The sequence below is a fragment of the Pleurotus ostreatus genome (assembly GCF_014466165.1).
Source record: "Pleurotus ostreatus strain PC9 chromosome Unknown scaffold_5, whole genome shotgun sequence".
NCBI classification, from domain to species: Eukaryota; Fungi; Basidiomycota; class Agaricomycetes; order Agaricales; family Pleurotaceae; genus Pleurotus; species Pleurotus ostreatus.
In genome coordinates this window covers 622,728-642,330 of record NW_023503160.1, presented here as the reverse complement: position 1 = coordinate 642,330, position 19,603 = coordinate 622,728, and the positions used below count along the sequence as shown (strand labels likewise).

At 50.7% G+C, this 19,603-nt stretch overlaps 6 protein-coding genes across 6 annotated transcripts; 2 read left to right on the top strand and 4 right to left on the bottom strand.

Annotated features, from left to right (window-relative positions):
• Window positions 1-446: 446 nt before the first annotated feature.
• Window positions 447-1,325, top strand: PC9H_007180 (uncharacterized protein; the record flags this gene model as incomplete). The annotated part of the gene is made up of 1 exon (XM_036776715.1): window positions 447-1,325. The coding sequence occupies one exon, from the start codon at window positions 447-449 to the stop codon at window positions 1,323-1,325; it is 879 nt and encodes a 292-aa protein (XP_036630335.1).
• Window positions 1,326-2,319: 994 nt separating this feature from the next.
• PC9H_007179 (uncharacterized protein) lies at window positions 2,320-3,378 on the bottom strand (the record flags this gene model as incomplete). The annotated part of the gene is made up of 7 exons (XM_036776714.1): window positions 2,320-2,489; window positions 2,550-2,654; window positions 2,708-2,761; window positions 2,812-2,910; window positions 2,982-3,062; window positions 3,121-3,219; window positions 3,273-3,378. The coding sequence occupies 7 exons, from the start codon at window positions 3,376-3,378 to the stop codon at window positions 2,320-2,322; spliced, it is 714 nt and encodes a 237-aa protein (XP_036630334.1).
• Window positions 3,379-7,510: 4,132 nt separating this feature from the next.
• On the bottom strand, window positions 7,511-9,537 carry DPH2 (Diphthamide biosynthesis protein 2; the record flags this gene model as incomplete). Its single annotated transcript, XM_036776713.1, has 11 exons — window positions 7,511-7,641; window positions 7,704-7,805; window positions 7,856-7,939; window positions 7,991-8,111; window positions 8,159-8,328; window positions 8,383-8,524; window positions 8,580-8,776; window positions 8,828-8,985; window positions 9,045-9,122; window positions 9,174-9,292; window positions 9,367-9,537. 11 exons carry the CDS (start codon window positions 9,535-9,537, stop codon window positions 7,511-7,513), a joined length of 1,473 nt encoding a protein of 490 aa, XP_036630333.1.
• A 1,311-nt stretch (window positions 9,538-10,848) lies between these two features.
• PC9H_007177 (uncharacterized protein) lies at window positions 10,849-11,787 on the bottom strand (the record flags this gene model as incomplete). The annotated part of the gene is made up of 4 exons (XM_036776712.1): window positions 10,849-11,102; window positions 11,161-11,372; window positions 11,433-11,629; window positions 11,686-11,787. 4 exons carry the CDS (start codon window positions 11,785-11,787, stop codon window positions 10,849-10,851), a joined length of 765 nt encoding a protein of 254 aa, XP_036630332.1.
• Window positions 11,788-11,998: 211 nt separating this feature from the next.
• On the bottom strand, window positions 11,999-14,012 carry PC9H_007176 (uncharacterized protein; the record flags this gene model as incomplete). The annotated part of the gene is made up of 9 exons (XM_036776711.1): window positions 11,999-12,220; window positions 12,283-12,481; window positions 12,546-12,826; window positions 12,882-12,953; window positions 13,008-13,325; window positions 13,373-13,434; window positions 13,488-13,568; window positions 13,618-13,813; window positions 13,869-14,012. 9 exons carry the CDS (start codon window positions 14,010-14,012, stop codon window positions 11,999-12,001), a joined length of 1,575 nt encoding a protein of 524 aa, XP_036630331.1.
• Window positions 14,013-15,290: 1,278 nt separating this feature from the next.
• On the top strand, window positions 15,291-19,143 carry GEF1 (glycerol ethanol, ferric requiring protein; the record flags this gene model as incomplete). The annotated part of the gene is made up of 21 exons (XM_036776710.1): window positions 15,291-15,331; window positions 15,387-15,412; window positions 15,468-15,638; window positions 15,700-15,908; window positions 15,956-16,108; window positions 16,159-16,273; window positions 16,321-16,412; window positions 16,461-16,538; window positions 16,590-16,697; window positions 16,746-16,957; window positions 17,008-17,181; window positions 17,238-17,336; window positions 17,400-17,481; window positions 17,537-17,660; window positions 17,710-17,775; window positions 17,834-17,941; window positions 17,999-18,305; window positions 18,358-18,556; window positions 18,613-18,694; window positions 18,768-19,031; window positions 19,082-19,143. 21 exons carry the CDS (start codon window positions 15,291-15,293, stop codon window positions 19,141-19,143), a joined length of 2,772 nt encoding a protein of 923 aa, XP_036630330.1.
• Between the last annotated feature and the right edge of the window lie 460 nt (window positions 19,144-19,603).

The following is a 19,603-nucleotide window of genomic DNA, read 5'->3' as shown; positions in this document are numbered from 1 at the left end:
GAAGTCATGTGACCTGTCGCGGACATTTTCGACACCATCGTTGATGGAATCACGCCATCGTTCCCCAGGCCGATGGGGCTAGTACATGAAATGATTATGCGAGATTAAAGTAGGCTTTCGCAGATCATGAAGTGATGGCGGCGGGGTATTCTGAAGCTAGAGGAGGACATTGGGAGCCCGTACTGGCACGGTACACCAGCAGCGAGGTTGGGATGAAACGGAGTCAGGGGAGGGGAACAGGGGACGCCCCTGATACGGGCCGATAAGCGGTACAAGGAAGTGCCTTAGTCAGTGGATAACAAATCCGAAAAATGGTATAGCCCCAGCCAACTCCGAAGCCGAATACATGTGTTACGCTTAGCAAGCGCCGCTTTGCTCTTTACTTCTTGCACTCACCACCGTCGCCTCAAAATTGCGATAGTCTTTCGAACGGTCCCGGCGAAAGGATGGCGCCTTCCAACCTACAAGGGCTTAATATCGTCCAGCCCATGACAAGCGATTCTGACTCGCAGGACTTGATTCCACCGTACCCAGAGCTCGCTGCACAGCTAGATCTATGGGCAAACATCACCTTCGACAATGAAGAGGCGCAGCCCCACGGGCACATCGATGACAGGCGCGACGACGAGGGGGACGACGACGAGGGGGCTCGGGGGACGCTGCACGATACCAGTGCCAGCAGAACGAACGGCGGGAATAACGTCGGCTCTATCGCAGCGGCACCAGCTGCGCCCCCATTCCAGCTGAATGATATCAGTGCATTTTTGTCCGGCTTTGGCATGGCTCCATTCCCCGTGCCGCCGTCCCAGCCGCAGGCCGCCGGTATATCCCCATCGCTCGTACAGCTCTTAGCGATGCAGGCCGCCTTGAAACCACAACCCACCATCGACACCCAATCGCACATTACAACTAGCTCCAGCGCTACCTCCTTCTCTGCTTCGTCAGAAGAAGCGCAGCCAACGAAACGTGCTCGCACTCGCAAGACTTCCATTGATTCCCCTATCTCTGAAGCGCAATCACCAATCTCGACAGGCCCCCTGTCCGCGGCCGAGGACAAACGTCGGAGGAACACTGCTGCGAGTGCTCGCTTCAGATTGAAGAAGAAGGAGAGGGAAGCTGCGCTCGAGGGGAAAGCGAAGGAGCTGGAAACTAGAGTGAACGAGTTAGAGAAGGAATGCGAGGGACTTCGTAGAGAGAATGGTTGGTTGAAGGGTCTCGTCGTTGGGGTTACAGGTGCTGCAGCAGGTCCCGTCCCTGTCCCGACCATGGAGAGCGTAGCAGCCGGGCTGAAGCGACCGAGGGAGGAAATCAGCACTGACCCATGAACCCTTACGACGAACTCTCTTTTCTTGGGTCTCATCAAATGTTCTACTAGCTGATAACCTTCCTCAGCACCACGATTCTAATGTTGTAGTTTTATTGTTCACTAAGTATGTCGGAACACTCCCATCGTGTACAAAGAAACTTACACTGATCATCTGTACCCTTTACTACCCCACCCCGCTGCTATGGATCCTTTGTGATGCTGAAATGCTCCATCCGATATCTAGACGCCCAAAAGTATTGTAGTAATACACTTCCGTGTTCAGCATGCGTCTCTCAGGGTGTCATATGGGTTCTGAGAATTTAGAGTCGCGATTTGATGAAGAATTGCTTCGAGGCCACGGCTGCCCCAGCCACAACGCTTCCACCGATGACGCCACCAATGCCCGGTAGCGCACCTCCCATTGCCACGCTCTGCCTACCTGCGAACAAAACTGCTACTGATCCCAAGTAGTAAGTCCATTAATATCCGCAAATGGGAGATTTCAGAAGGCGTCGAGCTTTACTAGCCACAGGACCTTGGGAGAACCCTAACGCTCCCAAGACGACTGGGGCGACAATCGGTGCAATAGCAATGCCCGCAACAGCACCTGTGACGCCGACAGCAGCTATGCATGAATAGTAAGGCCACCGCAACATTACACCCAACTGAAACCGAGGATATTCTCCGTCAAGCACAAAATACCCTCGGCTTGTCGATGGGGGATGGAACTCGCCCTTTCAGCTCCCTGCCTGTTGTACTCTACTCATCAACACTGGCATTGGCGAACGATAGGAAGATGAGGGCCCTTTCCTAAGCGCTCCAAGCTTGTACGCAGATACGAAGCTTGCTGTGGATGCGATAGTGCGAACAAGTCATAAGCGCGTTTACTAGTAACAGTTTGTGATGCCTGTATACCGCAGAGTACGAAGATCAGTCCCTTGCAGTAGGCCATAAATGGGACTGCAATAGGGCCGCTAGGGGAGGGTCCTGTGCAGTGTGCTTAAAGGCCAGGATTAGAAGAAGAACTTCTTCATGGTCGTGGCTACACCGGCCACAGCGCCTCCGCTGATGACACTACCAATGGCCGGGAGAGCGCCTCCCATGGCTACACTCTGCGCACCCGCAAACAGGCTTCCAGCAACTACGTTCCCGATACCAGCTTGCATACCAGCTGCCATTGACCCTGGTGATACATAGAACCATTAATAGTCGCAAGGGGGAGGGAGATGGTGTTTAGACAGACCTGCTACAGGACCCGCAGCCGAAAACCCAACCATTCCCAGAACGGCTGGTGCTACGATGGGTGCGATTGTGACCCCCACAACGGCGCCCGCGACGCCTATCACAACTACAGGACAATCATGTTAAGCAAAGGATAAGCTGCACACCCCCCCAGCTTACTGGTTGATGTAGGGCCAGAAATGGCCATCTCCGTGCCCTTCTGAATGTACTCAGCTAATCAATTATCAGGAAACGGTTTGAAGGACGCGAGGGATTCTACGCACAGGCTATGGGTGCAGCATGTCCCACGGCTCCAGCTGCTAGGTCGGCGGCCTTCGCACCAACAGAGGCTGCATAAGTCAGCCCTTCCTGTGCGTAGGCAGCTGAGATCGCGGGGTTCAAAACATCTCAGAATGGCAGCATTTGCGAATTGACGTGCCTGCAATAGGAGCACCGAGCTCAATGGCCCCCGAAGCCTGCTCCACGCCAATCGCAAATGCGGACGCCGCCTGGCTGAGGCCCGTATGTGCATATGCTGCTTAAGTGAGGTTGAGGTTGGACTTGTTACGCACATATACGACTGAACCACGTACCTGCAATCGGAGCACCTTGTGCAATGCCCTCGCATGCAAATTCGAGCCCTTTCGAGCCTGCAGCCGCCGCCTGACTCAGCCCTGCTTGAGCAAAGGCAGCTGAGACCGCGCTATCAACACACAGCAGAGCACACAAATAATGGATCTCGCACCGGCCATGGGTACAGCACCCTCAACTGCTGATTTCACCATAGCGACTGGACCTGCAGCGTAGCCTGCTGCTTGTGACACGAAATCTAGTTCAGGATCAAATACCATAAGGCATATTGAGGCCAGTGTCAAAGTGATTGAAGCATGGGTTTGCCTGACTCATTGTGTGTTTGAATTAACTTTGTTGATGGTGGAGGAGACAGAGAACGACGGTGATGCCACAACACGTAGGTAGGCTTTGAAGATGGGGGGCTCGGCACCGCAAAGCTTATGTTATGGCCTGGACCCACGCTGCCGTAAGATGGAGCCTGAGGTGCACCAATGGGCGCTGGCTTCAAATTCGAAGTTCTATATACCTCTCTATGAGCACCTAGCGTTCTGAGGGCTAGAAAATGAACAAGGGAAAGGCAATCTATCAATCTAACACATTAACACATGATGGAAAGGGTGTGTGCACATAAGCATATTTGCAGAGAAGCAGTTGTAAGAAACGTAGCCTCAGTAAATGCGGGATGCACTTGCTGTATATTAGACTGTACCTGTAAGAAACGTAGCCTAATAGGGCGTAAGTAAGCAGTCGTAGTAAGTAAGGTATAGGTGGCTTACCTCAGTAAATGTGGGATGCACTTGCTGAGGTAACAGTACGCAAATGTAGCTAATATATAAAGTAGAAGTCCGTCGCTATGAGAAATGCGCGTGACATATGAAAGTATAAGTGTAATATCATATGTATTAGGGATTAAAGAAGAGAGAGAGAGAAAGACAAAGGGGGAAGTGCATCAGGGGGAAACAGTGGGCTGTGGCCATATTGTTAGCATGAGCATGTACCATAGTATTCGTCGCAGCTTGACATCAGCCCTGCATTCCGATTGTCTGTGATAATCCAACACTCCCCCTCAATCGAGTGCGAGTCCGAGGAGAGATGCGAAGTGCTTGGCTTTGAGCAATGGTAATGCCTTCGTGAGAGTGTCTGTGATCATGTCTTTGGTGGGGCAGTATGCGACACGTATGGACCCACATTCTACAATCCATCAAACAAAATGGTACCGAATATCTATGTGTTCGGTGCGAGGGTGGAATTGGTGATCCTTCGTGAGCGCAATGGCGGATTGGTTGTCGCAGTGGAGAGTAGTAGGCGGGAGGGTAGTGCTGAAGACCTGGGCAATGAATGTTCGCAGCCATAGCGCTTCTTTGGCTGCGTGAGTGGCAGCAACGAGCTCGCTCTTGGTGGTGGATAATGATATTATATCCTGTCGTTTAGCAGACCAAGAGACCGCCCCACCGTTGATGATGAATGCATACCCTGATATGGCTTTCCGGTCTTCTGCCATACTACCATCAGCGTCTGAGTAACCCGTCAGTTCCTTCTGTACTCCCCCGTAAGTTAACCACATCTCGCTTGTGCCTTTCAGGTATCTGAATACCCTTTTGCACTCATCCCAATGCCGTTGTCCTGGGTTATTGTTGAACCGAGCGAGGGTCTGTGCTGCGAATGCGATATCTGGTCATGTGCAACGTGCAGCGTGTGTGAGTGAGCCAACAGCTTCTCGGTATGGTACACCACACATTCTGGCAAAGTCTTCGGTGGTTGATGGGGATTCAGTGGTGGACAGATGGATGTTGGGGTCCATAGGAATGGATAGAGGCTTTGCATCCTCAAGACCGTATCGTCGAATCATGCTTTGAATGTACGAGTGCTGTCGAAGTTGAATCTTGCGTCCCTCTCGATCATGTTTAATCTCCATACCCAGAAGCCAGTGGAGTTCTCCGAGGTCGGAGATGGTAACAAATCTAGCGATAGCGGTTTTGAATGCGAGTATGAGGGTGAGGCTGCTTGCGGCTATGGAACAATTGTCAACGTGAACAATTACGATGATCATCTCATTCCCTGATGGGATATGTTTGTAGAACACCGCCTGGTCAACGTTGCACCGTTTGAACCCAAGCTTGTCCACCATAATCCACACTAGCAGTTTGTACCATTTCCTGCCTGCCTGTTTGAGACCGTATAGTGTCTTGATCAACATGCATACTTTGTTTTCGGACCCAGGAGTACGATAGCCAGGGGGTTGTCGCATGTATATCGCCTCGCCTTCATCCAACTCCGCATTGAGAAAAGCACTCTTGACGTCGATCTGGTGGAGATACCATCCCCGTTCAGCGGCCATAGCAAGGACTACGCGGGTCGATTCAAGATGAGCTGTAGGAGAGAAGGTGTCGAGATAGTCAACCCCTTTCACTTGAGTGAACCCCTGAGCTACAAGTCGTGCCTTTCGTCATTCGAGTCGACCTGCAGCGTCTTTCTTGCCCACAAACGTCCACCGCGATCCAATGATATTAGCGTTTGGGGGTGGGTTGACGAGTACCCATGTGCCGGCGTTTGCGAGGGTGTTAAGCTCTTCTTTGATGGCATCTTCCCACAGGGGCCAGTCAGGTCTTCTCTTCGCCTTTGCCAGATCCCTGGGGTCAGTCCCTTCTAGTTCCCTCGCATCTGCTACCTGTAAGGGCAACCTCAAGATGGCCGCAAAGTGCAAGCCTAGCAGAGGGAGAATCCAAAGATATGAATAGGACTAACTACAATACATGAGAGATCTGCTCACCTAGCAGAGGGAGAATCCAAAGAGAACAGGATAAGGATTCTCCATGCTTGTAAGGGGACACTCCTATTTTCTCTCCTTTCCTTCATCCCATGGACTCTTACCTACATTTCCTTCATTCCCCTTCGTTCCTTTTCGCTCCCTTTCCTTTCCACTTCCTTTCCACCCACTCCTTTCGCATCCGAGCTGCGTCCGGTGACTCCGGAGTCTTCCCACACTTCGGACTTGCTCGGACTCGTTTCGGACACTTCGGACTCGCTCGGACTCGTCTATACTCTTCGGGGCTCATCCGGGTTACCTCTATCCCTTTCCCCCACTTCATTACTCTTCGCCCTTACTTCGCCAAATTGCTGGCACGACTCCTGTTCATTTACCCTCCACTTCATTATCACATGTTTCCTTGTACCTTGTGATATTTGCTCGGACTTGTGGCTGGTGTACTGTACAGTTATCCTGCATTCCTCTCACACTACTACAGTATATACTTCGCTTCCTAGCATGGAGAATCCTTATCCTGTTCTCTTTGGATTCTCCCTCTGCTAGGCTCGCGCTGTGTGGCCACCTTGAGGTTGCCCTTACAGCAACTACAGAGATGTTGAGACATAAAGCAGGTTTGTAGGGATATCTCAAAATTGGACATACTTTTCCACCAAGACATGGATTAGATACAAACGGTGATGACTATGTAGAAAGGTTATGGACATGCCAGACTGTATGGTGCAGTTCACCTAATGGCCTTCAATTTGGTGCAAACACCAAATTGGTCAGCGAACGGTTGGCCGGCGAAGCCGGCTGCGCAAAAAAATGGTACCTTAGGCAGGGACACGGAAACCACACAAAAATATATCATATATTGTAATATATATCAAACAAATATTAGACATATCAATAATCAGTTGAGCCAGCTTGTTCAACATTCAAACATCCAGCACCCAGTGCCTGTCATGGCACGCAAGAAGTCGTCAGCTATCGCAGCGGCGGTGCGGATGCGCAAAGGTTACACGAAATCAAACAAAACCGGTTGAAGACTCCGGCAGCGCTTCAGACACTGAGCCTGATGTGGACATGTGCTACACATATCTTATCTTATCATTACTTAATTTGGAATATATTACCATATTGGGACACCTCACATGAGAGTGCCAATTCAATCTTGGTTGTAAAGAATAAGTCCCTCAATTTTGAACTTAAGAAAAATCTGTCTGATGAGATTAATCCCCATATCAAAAGGAGCTGTTTGGCAAAAGGGATAGTAATTTGAGCCAGATTTGGAGTCCCTATTTCGGTTGCACCAAATTGGAGGGCTCTAGGTGAACCGCACCATAAATAAGGGCGATGAAGGCTGATGAGGACTGAAAACTTTGGGTTCAGGTTTCCCCCTTCAGGCTTCTTTGTAACTCATCCTAAGTATGCAACGAGGCATTCATTGACTCGCTGCTACGCCTCAGTAAGAAGGGGAAAACGAAGAGACGAACATATTTCCCATGAGGATCCAGAGGCTGATCTTTTACATCGTGGCCTAGCATTGTAGGGAACGACATACTGAATTAAACGAGAAGAACACCAGCCGAGTAGGGATTAGATGGGATACAATTAACTACCAAAGAGATGTAGAAAAGTCTACATACTTTCGAAGAATCTTTTCAGTCCCCTCCAGAATGGTCATCCTGATATCCTCTAGCTATCCCGCTCCGGCCCTGCTCAAGAACACCGGGAGCATCCTCCCCAAGGCGCATCTCCAATCCTTGATACGACCTGGTGGTTAGGAAATCGGCTAATGTACAATTCGAATTAGTGGGTCCAGAACAGGGCTATGGAAAGCAAGGTTATGCTCACCAGCTGCGCTATCACCCAGCCGTGCGACAGTATTGTCTTGGCTGCGAACAACTACTGTTGTCGAGTCAGAGTTCGTTAGAGTGTCAATATCAGGAGTTGCGGCTGGAAATGAAGCATCAGCACCTCTATCTGAATTGATGTGGGCGGCTTACCTCCGTATTTCTTCGCGTGCCTGTATGACCCAGTCATAAGTGAGAAAACAGGTCTATTGGTGTCGTCATCGCTGGTATTTTCGTCTGACCAAGAAGCTTAACGACGATAAAGACTGTAGCACCACTGTCCCATACCTTGTTGAACTGGCTCGTTGAGTAGCTCGCCGAAGTCGAGAACATAACGTCCCGTCCACGTAGGTTCCGCTTGTAAACTAATCTGGAGCTCGTATGGGGTAACTATCGGTCTCAGAAATTCCTGTCTTCAAACGTTAGGTAGTAGAAGCACAAGAAGGCTAGGCACACCTTAGAGTCTATTATACTGTTCTCAGGACAGGCGACGAGGACGAAACATTCGATTTCCATGAAATTAGCCAGTTTCGCGGGGTTAAGCTTTCCGACGCTTATAGTATAGCTTTTCTTTTGGGCCTTCTTCAGGGTCGTTCGGATATGTGTAATGAGAGGAAGATATGAGGCTGCAGAGTATCGTTAGTTTGCTTGTACTTCGTCGACATTAGGTGATAACTCACCTACTCCTAGCGTGCCGACAAGGATGCCGATTACATCAGCGTCTCTAGCCTTTTGCACAGCGGTGTATCGACGCATGAGCATCTTATTGGTCTTCGTAGACTCGACGATTACGACCTGTATATTCGGATCATACCGATACACCTGTTGCTGAAGTGAGAATTTCATACCAACAAAGATACGCGTGGGGTGTGCTCACGGTGGAGAAGGAATGAGTTATGAGGAGGTTAGTAAGATGGAGACTTTCCGGTCCTACATATAGAATGAGTGTAGGTGTATTCGACGTTTCGACGTCGGCGAGTGAGGTGTTGGTTTGTGTAGCTGGCTCTAATCGTCGAGGGATCGGAGTATACGTCACTTGGATGCCTTTGGCTACGAGAGCATCACGAACATCGGCTAAGATATATTGTAGTTATTTGTACGGAAGTTCAGAAGCATGATGCTCACCTGCGCAATGAGCGTAGATCACATCAAGCTTCAGCACCACTTGGGTGTTTTCGTTGAGGGCCTGATCCTTCGAGATTGAATCTACCAGGTTCTGTGCACACAGCTGTACGTCGAGATGTTGACGTCCAAACACGTAGATCACAGGCAATCTGCATGGGCTGCGTTCAAGTATCATTAGGAGAGGTGTGGATGTTGGCAATGCAGGCAATGCACGGACTGACTCATGCAAGCGTGACCATAGTGCACGATGAGATCGGCGTCGACATGTTGGGCCGCGACCTCATCTACACAGCAACTTGAAGATATGGGTCAGTTGCAGGCTAGCAAACTAGATGAAATTACGCACCTGCCATACGACGTATCTGCCAAGATGTACACATCTTGTCCAGGTCGCAAGTGCCGTTTCAGGGTCTGAAATATAGGGACCGAGTACTGCAGTAGCTCATCGGGAAATTGCAGCGCTATCTGAGCGAAGAATCGTCCTCAGTATTCCGTGAAGTATACAGAGTTCAAGGCTACAGAGTTTAACCAGCCCTTACCCTCTTGAATCCGCCATCCTTGATCTGGCTGATCGTCCACTCGAGTTCGAAATATTCTGTGAATCGTGGCGTTCCTGGAAGAATGGAACCGGTATTGACATCCTGCAGCTCGATTTTCCGAGTAATTGCTTCTTCCCCTTGAGAGTAGAAAGATGCTCCTTCTCCCGACATTTTGGGCCAGAGTGAACAAGCGAGTGCGCGAAATTTAGTGGCGATCGCGTCGATCACGTGGTTTATTGACCTCTTGGAGGTAACTAATATGGATCCGCGGGCCGCGCCGGCGGTAGCTCGCTTCGAAGTGCTAGGGCGAGGATTCGGTGTATATTCCTAGACTAGGTAGATGGATGCTAGCTATTACTTGCATAGAATCTATGAGCGCTAGGAGGGCGCATATGAGTTCTCGATATGCATCCAGTGCGTACACCGTAGTAAGCTCAGAGAATTAGGCGCGCGCCACGTCAGCAAGCCTCGAGAGTCGAGTTGATGGAAGTTGAACGACCTTCACCAAATTACTGTCGTAAGTCATCAAATTTCCACCAAAAGTGCCGCTTTCTTGGCGCAAACCAGCTACGGCAAGCAAAATATACAATTCCCATGACTCAGAATTATGGAAAAGAGGCCCGTTCAGCCAGAAAAAAACACGACCGAGCCTCCAAAGTACGCAGAATTCGTTTGGCTTTGTTTGCACGGGCCTTGAACCCTTTAGAGCATGATTGCTCGCTACGCTCGCAACTACTTAATATGGATCCGCGGGCCGCGCCGGCGGTAGCTCGCTTCGAAGTGCTAGGGCAAGGATTCAGTGTATATTCCTAGACTAGGTAGATGGCTAGCTATTACTTGCGTAGAATCTATGAGCGCTAGGAGGGCGCATATGAGTTCTCATCGATATGCACCCAGTGCGTACACCGTAAGCTCAGAGAATTAGGCGCGCGCCACGTCAGCAAGTCTCGAGTTGATGGAAGTTGAACAACCTTCGCCAAATTACGGTCTTAAATCATCAAATCTCTACCAAAAGTGCCGCTTTCTTGGCGCAAACCAACTACGGCAAGCAAAATCCACACTTCCCATGATTCAGAATTGTGGAAAAGAGGCCAGTTCAGCCAGAAAAAAACACGACCGAGCCTCCAAAGTACGCAGAATTTGTTTGGCCTTGTTTGCACGGGCCTTGAACCCTTTAGAGCATGATTGCTCGCTACGCTCGCAACTACGTAAAGTAGACAAGGGAGTCTTTCCTATAGAAGAGGAAAGATTGGTAGCACAATGTTCCACCATCCAGGAATCGACCATCAGAGTTGATTCTGAAGGTCATGTACGTGAAGTAACTTGGTGACCTTTCTGGGTATTATCTAGCACACTAATCGCCGTAAAGGACTGCGTCCAGCTACATAACGCCGTGCTTCTCATTCGTCCTCTTCCTCGTCTTCCTCACATTCATTTCCATCATCGTCGAGCGGCCCCCAAGGCATTTCTACGTCTACCCAGCTACGCCGCGATCAGCATCAAGACATCAATGGACGCACGGACGACATACACACGAGGTTCAACTCTCGCCGCTCGGTGCTTCCTGATCGTTTTGGCCTGATATAGCGGCGTAAAGCACGCTTCTTCGCGATACGCTTTCTGAAACAGCCCGGTGCCACCTTCGCAAATCCAGGCCGAATCAAACTGTGCGCCGGGGGACACGGCGGATGGAAGGACACCGTCCGCTTGCAGCGAAATCCCGATGGTTTCGTTGCCTTGTTGAGGGTTTGAAGCGGTGAGCACCAGCCACCGACATCGACATCTGCGACTAACTTTTGTTGGACAGATAGAGCACGTAGCCGGGGCACGAGAATACTTCTGTTATCAAGTATCTCCCCCTCAGCTTTTCGACGCCTATGAGGGCCGTCAAGAGCTGATCCGCTATCACGGTCGTCTCTGGACGATCCATGACAAGCAGAGCGCCCCTACTCTTGTCGAATTTCCACTGACCTTTGAACGCACCGCCAACCACATCGCCTACGTTGCTAAGTACTCCTTCAGCTTTATGATCCTCGGCCTCACAAATGAACCGCGAATTGACTTACGCATGCACATCAGCCGATAATTCGAGTTGCCTTACTTTGGAAGAGCTGATGATGTATTGATCCCGGGACGGGAGTCGAGCGGGCGGATACCGCGATACAATCTGGCAAACGGTTTCGTCGGCGGCGAGATCGACGTAGATATTGCCCTCCTTCTCAAACTGCCCCGAGCCCGAATCGATGACCCCGAAATCGCCTGGCTAAATCGGGCAATGATAAGAAGCGACGGACGTCGAAGGGAGACAATCATTGGCACCTCGAGCTTCTTCGGTGGGTCCCAATTAGCCCACTTGGACGACACCCCGTATATGAGATCGACGTATTTGCGCGATGCCTGTTTAGAGAATAAAGAGAACATGGGGATGGCGTGGATAATACTAAGCGTCAACTCCGACGTGAAGTGCGCTGAAGCACGCCGCTTTTGTATCTCAGTGCCTGGACCATGCAACACGAATTGCCCGAGAGAGCGTCTGTTGTGTGGGCACGCATAGCAGCCAAGACTCTTAGTAACAATTCTTCTACTTTCAATAAGGTCGACCCAACTGCCCATTTTCGTCCCGTCGAGCGCATCAACGCCTCTGCTTCTTGGTTCGCCCTTCATCACCACCTTCGCCCCTTCGTTTTGAACCACCGGCCAATTCATCGCCTGCTTTAGACGCCAATGCAGCCAGTTCATTTGAGACCTTCTGGCGGAGACCATGCAAGATTCGCTTCTCCCCCAATCGGACCACAAGTGCATTTCTCTTTCGCAATGGAAGGTCGGCTGAGGACGCCAGTGTCGCTCCGTCGTCCTATCGACGTCGAGATTCAGCCAAATTTGCATGTATTGCATTGTGATATAATCAGACATTACCTCAAGGGTGGTATCGTACAAGGCCAATCGCTGCTCTAGGACTTCCATCATGATGGTTAATGTATCGCTGTCGGCCTTAGCTTTGGGCGGTTTATCTCTTTCTTGGGCCTTCCGCCATTCGGAATCGTCCGTGAGTAGACGGATGAGGGAGACTAGATCGTCTGGCAGCGGTGATGCCGCGGGTTCAAGTAAAAATACGCTATAATAATGGAAGCGTCTGAGCCTGGAGAATGGGCGAGGTTTGTGCTTGTGTAAAGACATACTCATCGCCGCCCATTTCGAGCCACCAATCAATCCGGCCTTTGAGATCTTCCATTATTGCATCTGGATTCGTCGGGTTCGAGGAATCTGGCTGTTTCCCGAGCGCAGATCTGGCAGCGACATCCACGATGATATCTGCGCGTAGCTCTGCAACATCGCCCGGGTTGCCGCGACTATCGCTCGAAAGTGTGGCGAAACCAAGCTCCGCAGGCAGAGGAAGCAAGTCAACATGTCCATACCGGCGCAAAAGCTCTGCATTTGGGAGATCGCTGTACGTGTTAAACTATCAACCTAGAGGATCAGAGACGTGAAGGTCGTTGGGCACTGTGTCGACCTACGATCTGTTCACCGGCTTTAATCGGTTTGGTGGATACCATTTTCAGCTCGTCCTCCTCGTAGAATAGTTTCGCCTTCCGTAAAGAGGTTAATAACATCAACTAGTCTGGGAATAGGAGATTGCGCACATTTTCTGACTCGTACCTGGCGTTGAGCATGTCTGCCATGGGGACCATGGATACGATCCCTTCGTCTTCCTCGTCGTCGTCGTCGGCATCAACATCCCCGCTGTCTTCGTGCGTAGCTTCGGGCGATAATTCGTCGACATCCATCGCGTGAGACGACCCATTGACGGTGCTGGCCTCCTCGTCTTGGTAGTACCCGCTCCCGGACGCAGGGGGATCTACTGTGAAGCTTCGCGAGAGGATGCGACTGCCGTGTATGTGGAACTTTTCGAGCGTGTAGTAGACGGGGATATGATGCGGGAAAAAGATATCCTTCCGGCTCTGCAGAATATGAGTAGATGACGCGCAAGCGTTGGAGACAAACGCACTTCAACTGCGGGCAGAAGTTTCTTGTAGTATTCTTGTTCAGCGTCTGCTTTACCTAGTTTCTCTGGAAATGGGAGTTAACGACGAAAACATGGGGGGGCGGGGGGGAGGACGAACCTACCACGGATGTCCCCTTCAGCTCCGCTAGTTCCTCGTCGGACCAGAACATGGGAGTATCAAACTGACTGGGAAGACTTGCTGCCCGGAGATGAAGATCACGAACCACAATGGAATGAACGGTACACACCCAGATACGCTGCCCAGCGTCCGTGGTTCGCCTCCTCCCACATCATGCAAAGAATCAACCCCGCCCATCCCTTACCCAGCCCAAAGCCATCAGGTGCAGCCTTCCGCCATTGATCTATCCCAAAAAGTGAAGGCAGGCGCGATGTCCGAGTTGAGAGTGTGAGTGCCCTGGGGATGCTGAAAAGAGTATGCGATTCCTGAATATACGGCTCAGAAAAAGGATCTTGCCATCACGCTACGCTACGACCTCACCGGAATGTCTTTCAGAGCTATGGCACCCCGACCGCCTTCTTCCTCGGGGAAAGTCGTCAAACCGAAGCGCGATTCATCGATGGTCCCGCCATTGGCCTGGAACCATGATATGAGGGGGTAGAACGAAGCATCCAAGCCAGGCATGGTTGTCGCAGACGCTCAACTCTTCGTGGCTGGGTTCTCATGGTTTGGGGGTCGTGGGGAACTTTCTTTTCAACGTGATTGCTATGCCCGCCTGGGTTGGACGAATATGGTAATGCGGCGGAATACCTAATCTGGTAATTTCGCGGGAGAGCTTCTGCCGTGTCTGGCTAGTGTGACCGCTCATAAAGCCCACCCCTCGGTTCAATATATCGACACAGCGTCCACTACTTAATTATCAAACCTAGATGTCATCCGTGAAACAGACAGGGCGAGGCACCATTAGTGAGCATAAGTACAGCGCAGATATAGCTATAGGACCACGCTGGCATACGTCTTCCTTGTACCATCTTTAGATATTCTTACCCTCGCTCTAAAGCTTGCCAGGGCAATCAACATAACCTGAGAATGAACTTCATCGGCTCCAGAATTTTCCGCTCCAATGGAGCTCATCGGAGGCGCACGTTTTCGTTGCTTCGAGTCGTGCATAGCCTGAGCGATCTTTGCTGCCGTGTCCGCTCGATCAATTCGCTTGCCGATCCTGTTACCGGGTGCATTCCATGTCTCCTTGTGTGCATGTATTCAAGCCATGCGTACAACAAACCCACCCTTTCGATGGGGTGGGTTTGGCCGGGGTACCCCCGTGGCACAATGGCTACTCCGTCGTCTCGCCGGTAGACTTCCTGGATTCCTTCAAGCATCCAAACCAGTACAGCAAATCGGTAGAATTGACGAAATGCCGTCTACTTGTCGAGCCATCTATTTTTCTCAGTTAATGGCAATACCAAATTCGCACCACCTTGGTCAAATAAACGTTTCTACATACCCCAGCACTTAGTATGTTGAGCGCTCCATACGTTGCTACTGACTGGAGTTGGATTCTGACAATCTAGGCGGTACAGGGGTTACAGGGATTCACGTGACTCCGTAGATAGTTTGCGCATGCATGTATTCTTTTCTTCATGCGTTTGCTGGAGTCCCAGTCAAACGCAATACATTACTTGATTATTCGGAACTCGCGCGATATCTCAACATGGAGGATGTACTGTGCTGATGCCTTCGCTTCTAATCGACGGCCGCTTGGCTCCTTCGAAGTTGCCAGGGGTGAGACCACGTATATATCACGTGCCCCCGCCGCCTGAATCTGGTCCTCGTCGTACCGTACGAACTCGTTACTCGTCCCGCCATAATTCTGATGAGAGTCTAACTCTTTGTCCTTCGAATCATCGCGGAATACATCATATAGCCCAATTTTGGCACTCTCCGCGCGCGTTACCCGACATGCATGCGCAGTTCGACGACGAAGAACTAGAAGAAATAAGGTATTAGGATTTCTGGAATGTTTTCGCAGCCCTCTGAATAGGAGGATCACTACAGGCGCTATGAAGACTTCAGCACGATAGGTATCCGACGCTTCATTTGGACTGCCAGAAGAACGACACTTACAATTCTCTGGAGATTGGATTGAAGACTCAATTCTCGAGCGGAATAGGCGCATACGCGCCTCCAGGCAGCTCGGCAATGCTTCGCAACACAGACCACGCGGAGAGATTACCATGGAGTGGCTGCGGTGTCAATGGCGCCGGTTGATAGATACTGGGCAGAGCTGGTTCGTGGTGAGCCTTGTCGGTGAGTATCCCACTGGTTGTCTCTTGGGACACTGAGTTTAGTGAGCGCTGCTCGTTTCAAGGCATATGTATAGGACTCAATGCCGCGGTCATCTCCATTGTGACTGAGTGGCTCTCCGATATCAAAATGGGTTATTGCTCGGACGGCTGGTGGCTGAACCAGCAATTCTGCTGCTGGGAGGTGGATTATGACGAGACTGACGGATGCGAGTCATGGCATCCATGGAGTACCGTCACTCTCGCTCGTTGGATGATCTATATATTATTTGCGGTATGTCATCCGAACTCCTTGCCGTGGGCATATTGAAGGTCTTCTAGGCAGTATTTTCATTTACAGCTTCACATCTTGTTCGTCATATAGCAAAGTACGCGGCGGGATCTGGCATCTCCGAGATAAAGTGTATTTTGGCTGGGTTCGTTATGCAAGGGTTTTTAGGATTCGCGACATTTGCTATCAAGAGTATTACACTGGTAAGTCCTGACTCGTCTTATGCCTCAGTAATGTAGCTTCATTCGCGTAGCCTCTCGTCATTGCCTCTGGTCTGTCTGTCGGCAAGGAAGGTCCATCCGTCCATGTCGCCTGCTGTATAGGGTCCCTTGTCGCTGGTTTATTCTCCCGGTTTGCCCGTAGTCAAGGTGGGAGCTGATTCTACTCGGTTTACTGTTAACCTAAGCATATGTAGGCAAAATGCGAGAAATCATCACCGCCGCCAGTGCTGCAGGAGTCGCGGTCGCTTTCGGTTCACCCATCGGCGGTGTCCTGTTTTCAATAGAGGTACGTCTAATCCATCTCACATGGTCTTTGGCTAATTCCAATCAACAGGAAATGAGCCATGCCTTTAGCGTGAAGACGATGTGGAGGAGCTTCTTTTGTGCTTTAGTGGCGACGGTTACACTCTCGGTTGGCCCTTGGCTTCGTTGCCCATCCGTAGTTACTGATTCTATTCCACAGGCAATGAACCCTTTTCGAACGGGCAAACTTGTACTGTTCCAGGTTACGTATGACCGGGACTGGCACTTCTTCGAGATCATCTTCTTCATCGTCCTTGGTGTATTTGGCGTGCGTACAGTCTGTAAGTGTCCTTGGCATCGCTGATGTCCCCAATAGGGTCTGTACGGTGCATTTGTGGTCAAGTTCAATCTCCAAGTAGCAGCGTTCCGCCGAAGCTACCTAGCTAACCACGGGGTCGCCGAGGCTGTTACTCTGGCTAGTCTGACTGCAATGATCGGCTACTTTAATCGCTTCCTCCGGACGGATATGACTGAGAGTCTGTCCATCCTATTTCGAGAATGCGATAATCTAAACGACAACCTCTGCCAGTAAGAGCACATGTCGTAATGTGGAGCCTTCGACTCAACCCTTGATACAGAACCTCCGTACAGTGGCGTTTCACCAATTCCCTGCTCCTTGCGACCATAATCCGAACAGGATTAGTAGTGATTTCCTACGGTTGCAAGGTGCCCGCGGGTATTTTCATACCGTCAATGGCTGTCGGTGCGACGTTCGGTCGTATGGTAGGTATAATAGTGAAAGCTATATACAGGTCCGTTGCCTGTTTCTATTTATCGAATCGGTGGAAACCTAACAACCGCGTTCCAGGGCTTATCCTCAATCCGGTATCTTTGCATTCTGCGAACCCGATCTTCCCTGCATCACGCCGGGTACATATGCCTTCCTAGGTGCCGCCGCGGCATTGAGGTGAGCAATCCTCATCCTTGTGGATACTCCGACACTTGACTTATCGCTCCAATTCGTGGGAAGTGGGGTGATGAGAATCACCGTTACTGTCGTCGTGATTATGTTTGAATTGACTGGCGCGCTCACATACATCCTGCCAACTATGGTAGTATATTTCTGTGCGATCACCACAAAGTGTGGCATTAATGGTTGGTGCACAGATTGTTGTCCTCGTGACGAAGGCTGTCGGAGACTTCCTTGGCACGAACGGCATCGCGGATGAGATGATACGCTTCAACGGTTTCCCTTTCCTAGAGAAGGATGACCATGCCTACAATGTTTCAGGTATGCGCTGTGGTGTACTTCCTTATTTTCAGACCCTAACATCAGGCAGTGTCAAAGGTCATGCGGCGCGACCTACACACCCTCACAGAATCAGGAATGTGTGTCCAGGAAATAGGTACAATTGATAATCCACTTCAGCGCTGGAGCGATATTGATCGAAATTGTGGCACCAGAGAATATTATCGCAACTACCGACGTCAAATGCTTCCCTATCGTGGCTTCTGCTACTTCACGTACCCTCAGTGGATACATCGGTCGCACGGAGCTCCGCTACGTGCTCGGTTCGTGCTTCTACCGTAAAGAAGTGTTTCATTAATATTAATTTATTTGATATTCAGAGAAGGCGCGCAAGGTGCAGCCTATATCCCCCAACACATTGTGCTCATTCAAGCCGGAGACCACGACTCACGATGACCTTGACCTCGCGCAAGGGCCGGCAGTCGGTATTGAGGAAGATGTACCGACGTCATTATTTGACACCGCTACATCGGGCGATGGTCTCAAGTTTTGGCCATGGGTGAACCAGGTTCGTGCGGCGCTCGTATTAGCTTCTGCGCGGCTTAAACTCCTGGCTCCACAGACACCAATCACGGTTTCTCCACAACTTCCATTGGAAATCGTCATGCAGATGTTTAAGAGAATGGGGTTGGTCGTGATGATATCTTTTTACTGTATTTCATTCTGACTTGATTGACAGCCCGCGCATTATCCTCGTTGAGGACCATGGAGCACTAGCTGGGTTGGTGACAGTAAAGGACGTACTTCGCTTCATAGCCACAGAAAAACCGGACCGGGAATCCTCTTGGGATGAGCGTGGCGGCCTGGATGGGTTTCTGGAGGAGTTGTGGATGTGGACTGATGGTGCTGTACAGAAGTTTATTGCATGGACCAGTAGAGTGCTTCGTCGATAATTGTTACTCCCTTTCTGCTCATCTCGTTGCCCCACTGGCAGGCTGTAGTTCGAACTCCGGCTCTCAGTCCCCCCTTGCGGCCTGGAAGCGTGAGCCAATCAGCGGAATTCATTCCTGAGTGGAGTGGGTACAGCCAATCACCTGCGGGGCGGATAGACTGCTCCAGACTGCGCAAAATCGAATCATCGTGTTCTAGAGCCTCGGCATGCACCCAACGGCTTGCAAGGGATTCATCATATAAAGGCACTCTCGCGACACACTCCTTTTCCCAGAACATCTCCCTTTCTCTTCTGCACAATGACCATGACCATCGCCTCCGACTCTGAACGACAGCGGTACTCCCAGGAACTTGCTGCGTACACGCTGCGCCAGTGGACGGCTGCACGGAGCTTGCTCGACAAGCGTCGTATAAACGCAGAGAGCGACCAACGCTTTATGACCCCGGCAGAACAGGCGAAATGTAAGTACAGGCGGGCTCTGGCAACAGGCCAGTTCTGACCCAAGTGCCAGGTAAACAAGCCAACAACCTCACCCACAACGACATAGAGAAAAGTCGTGCGGTGAAGGCATGATTCTCGACGATCACCAGGTACCCCTGTCCACTTCGTGAGTTGGCCTCCTATCCCTCGATCATGATCAGCCTTTCATTCAGCCTCCAGAGGAAGGGAACACCGTTACCAGCCATACCCTCCACGGATACCTCCACTTGTACCATATAGCAGCACTGTGGCTTACGCTTGCCGAGCGAGGCGCGCACCCACATAGTCATCATATTGTAGCTCGGCCGGCGTCGGCGAGGACCATCTACTACTTATTTCCAATCTCATACATGTGTACAACCACTTCCATATCGCTTTGTGAATGTCCACAGCGTGTAATCAATTACCTACTGGTGGTGCGGACCAATCGGCGACTGAGTCATTATTACAAGAAGTACGATCGAGCTATCTCAGGTTCAGTCCGGAAGGTCGCATCTTACTGGAGGCACATTGACCGGCGGCGCACGAGTTGCGCCATATGTAGCCCATCACG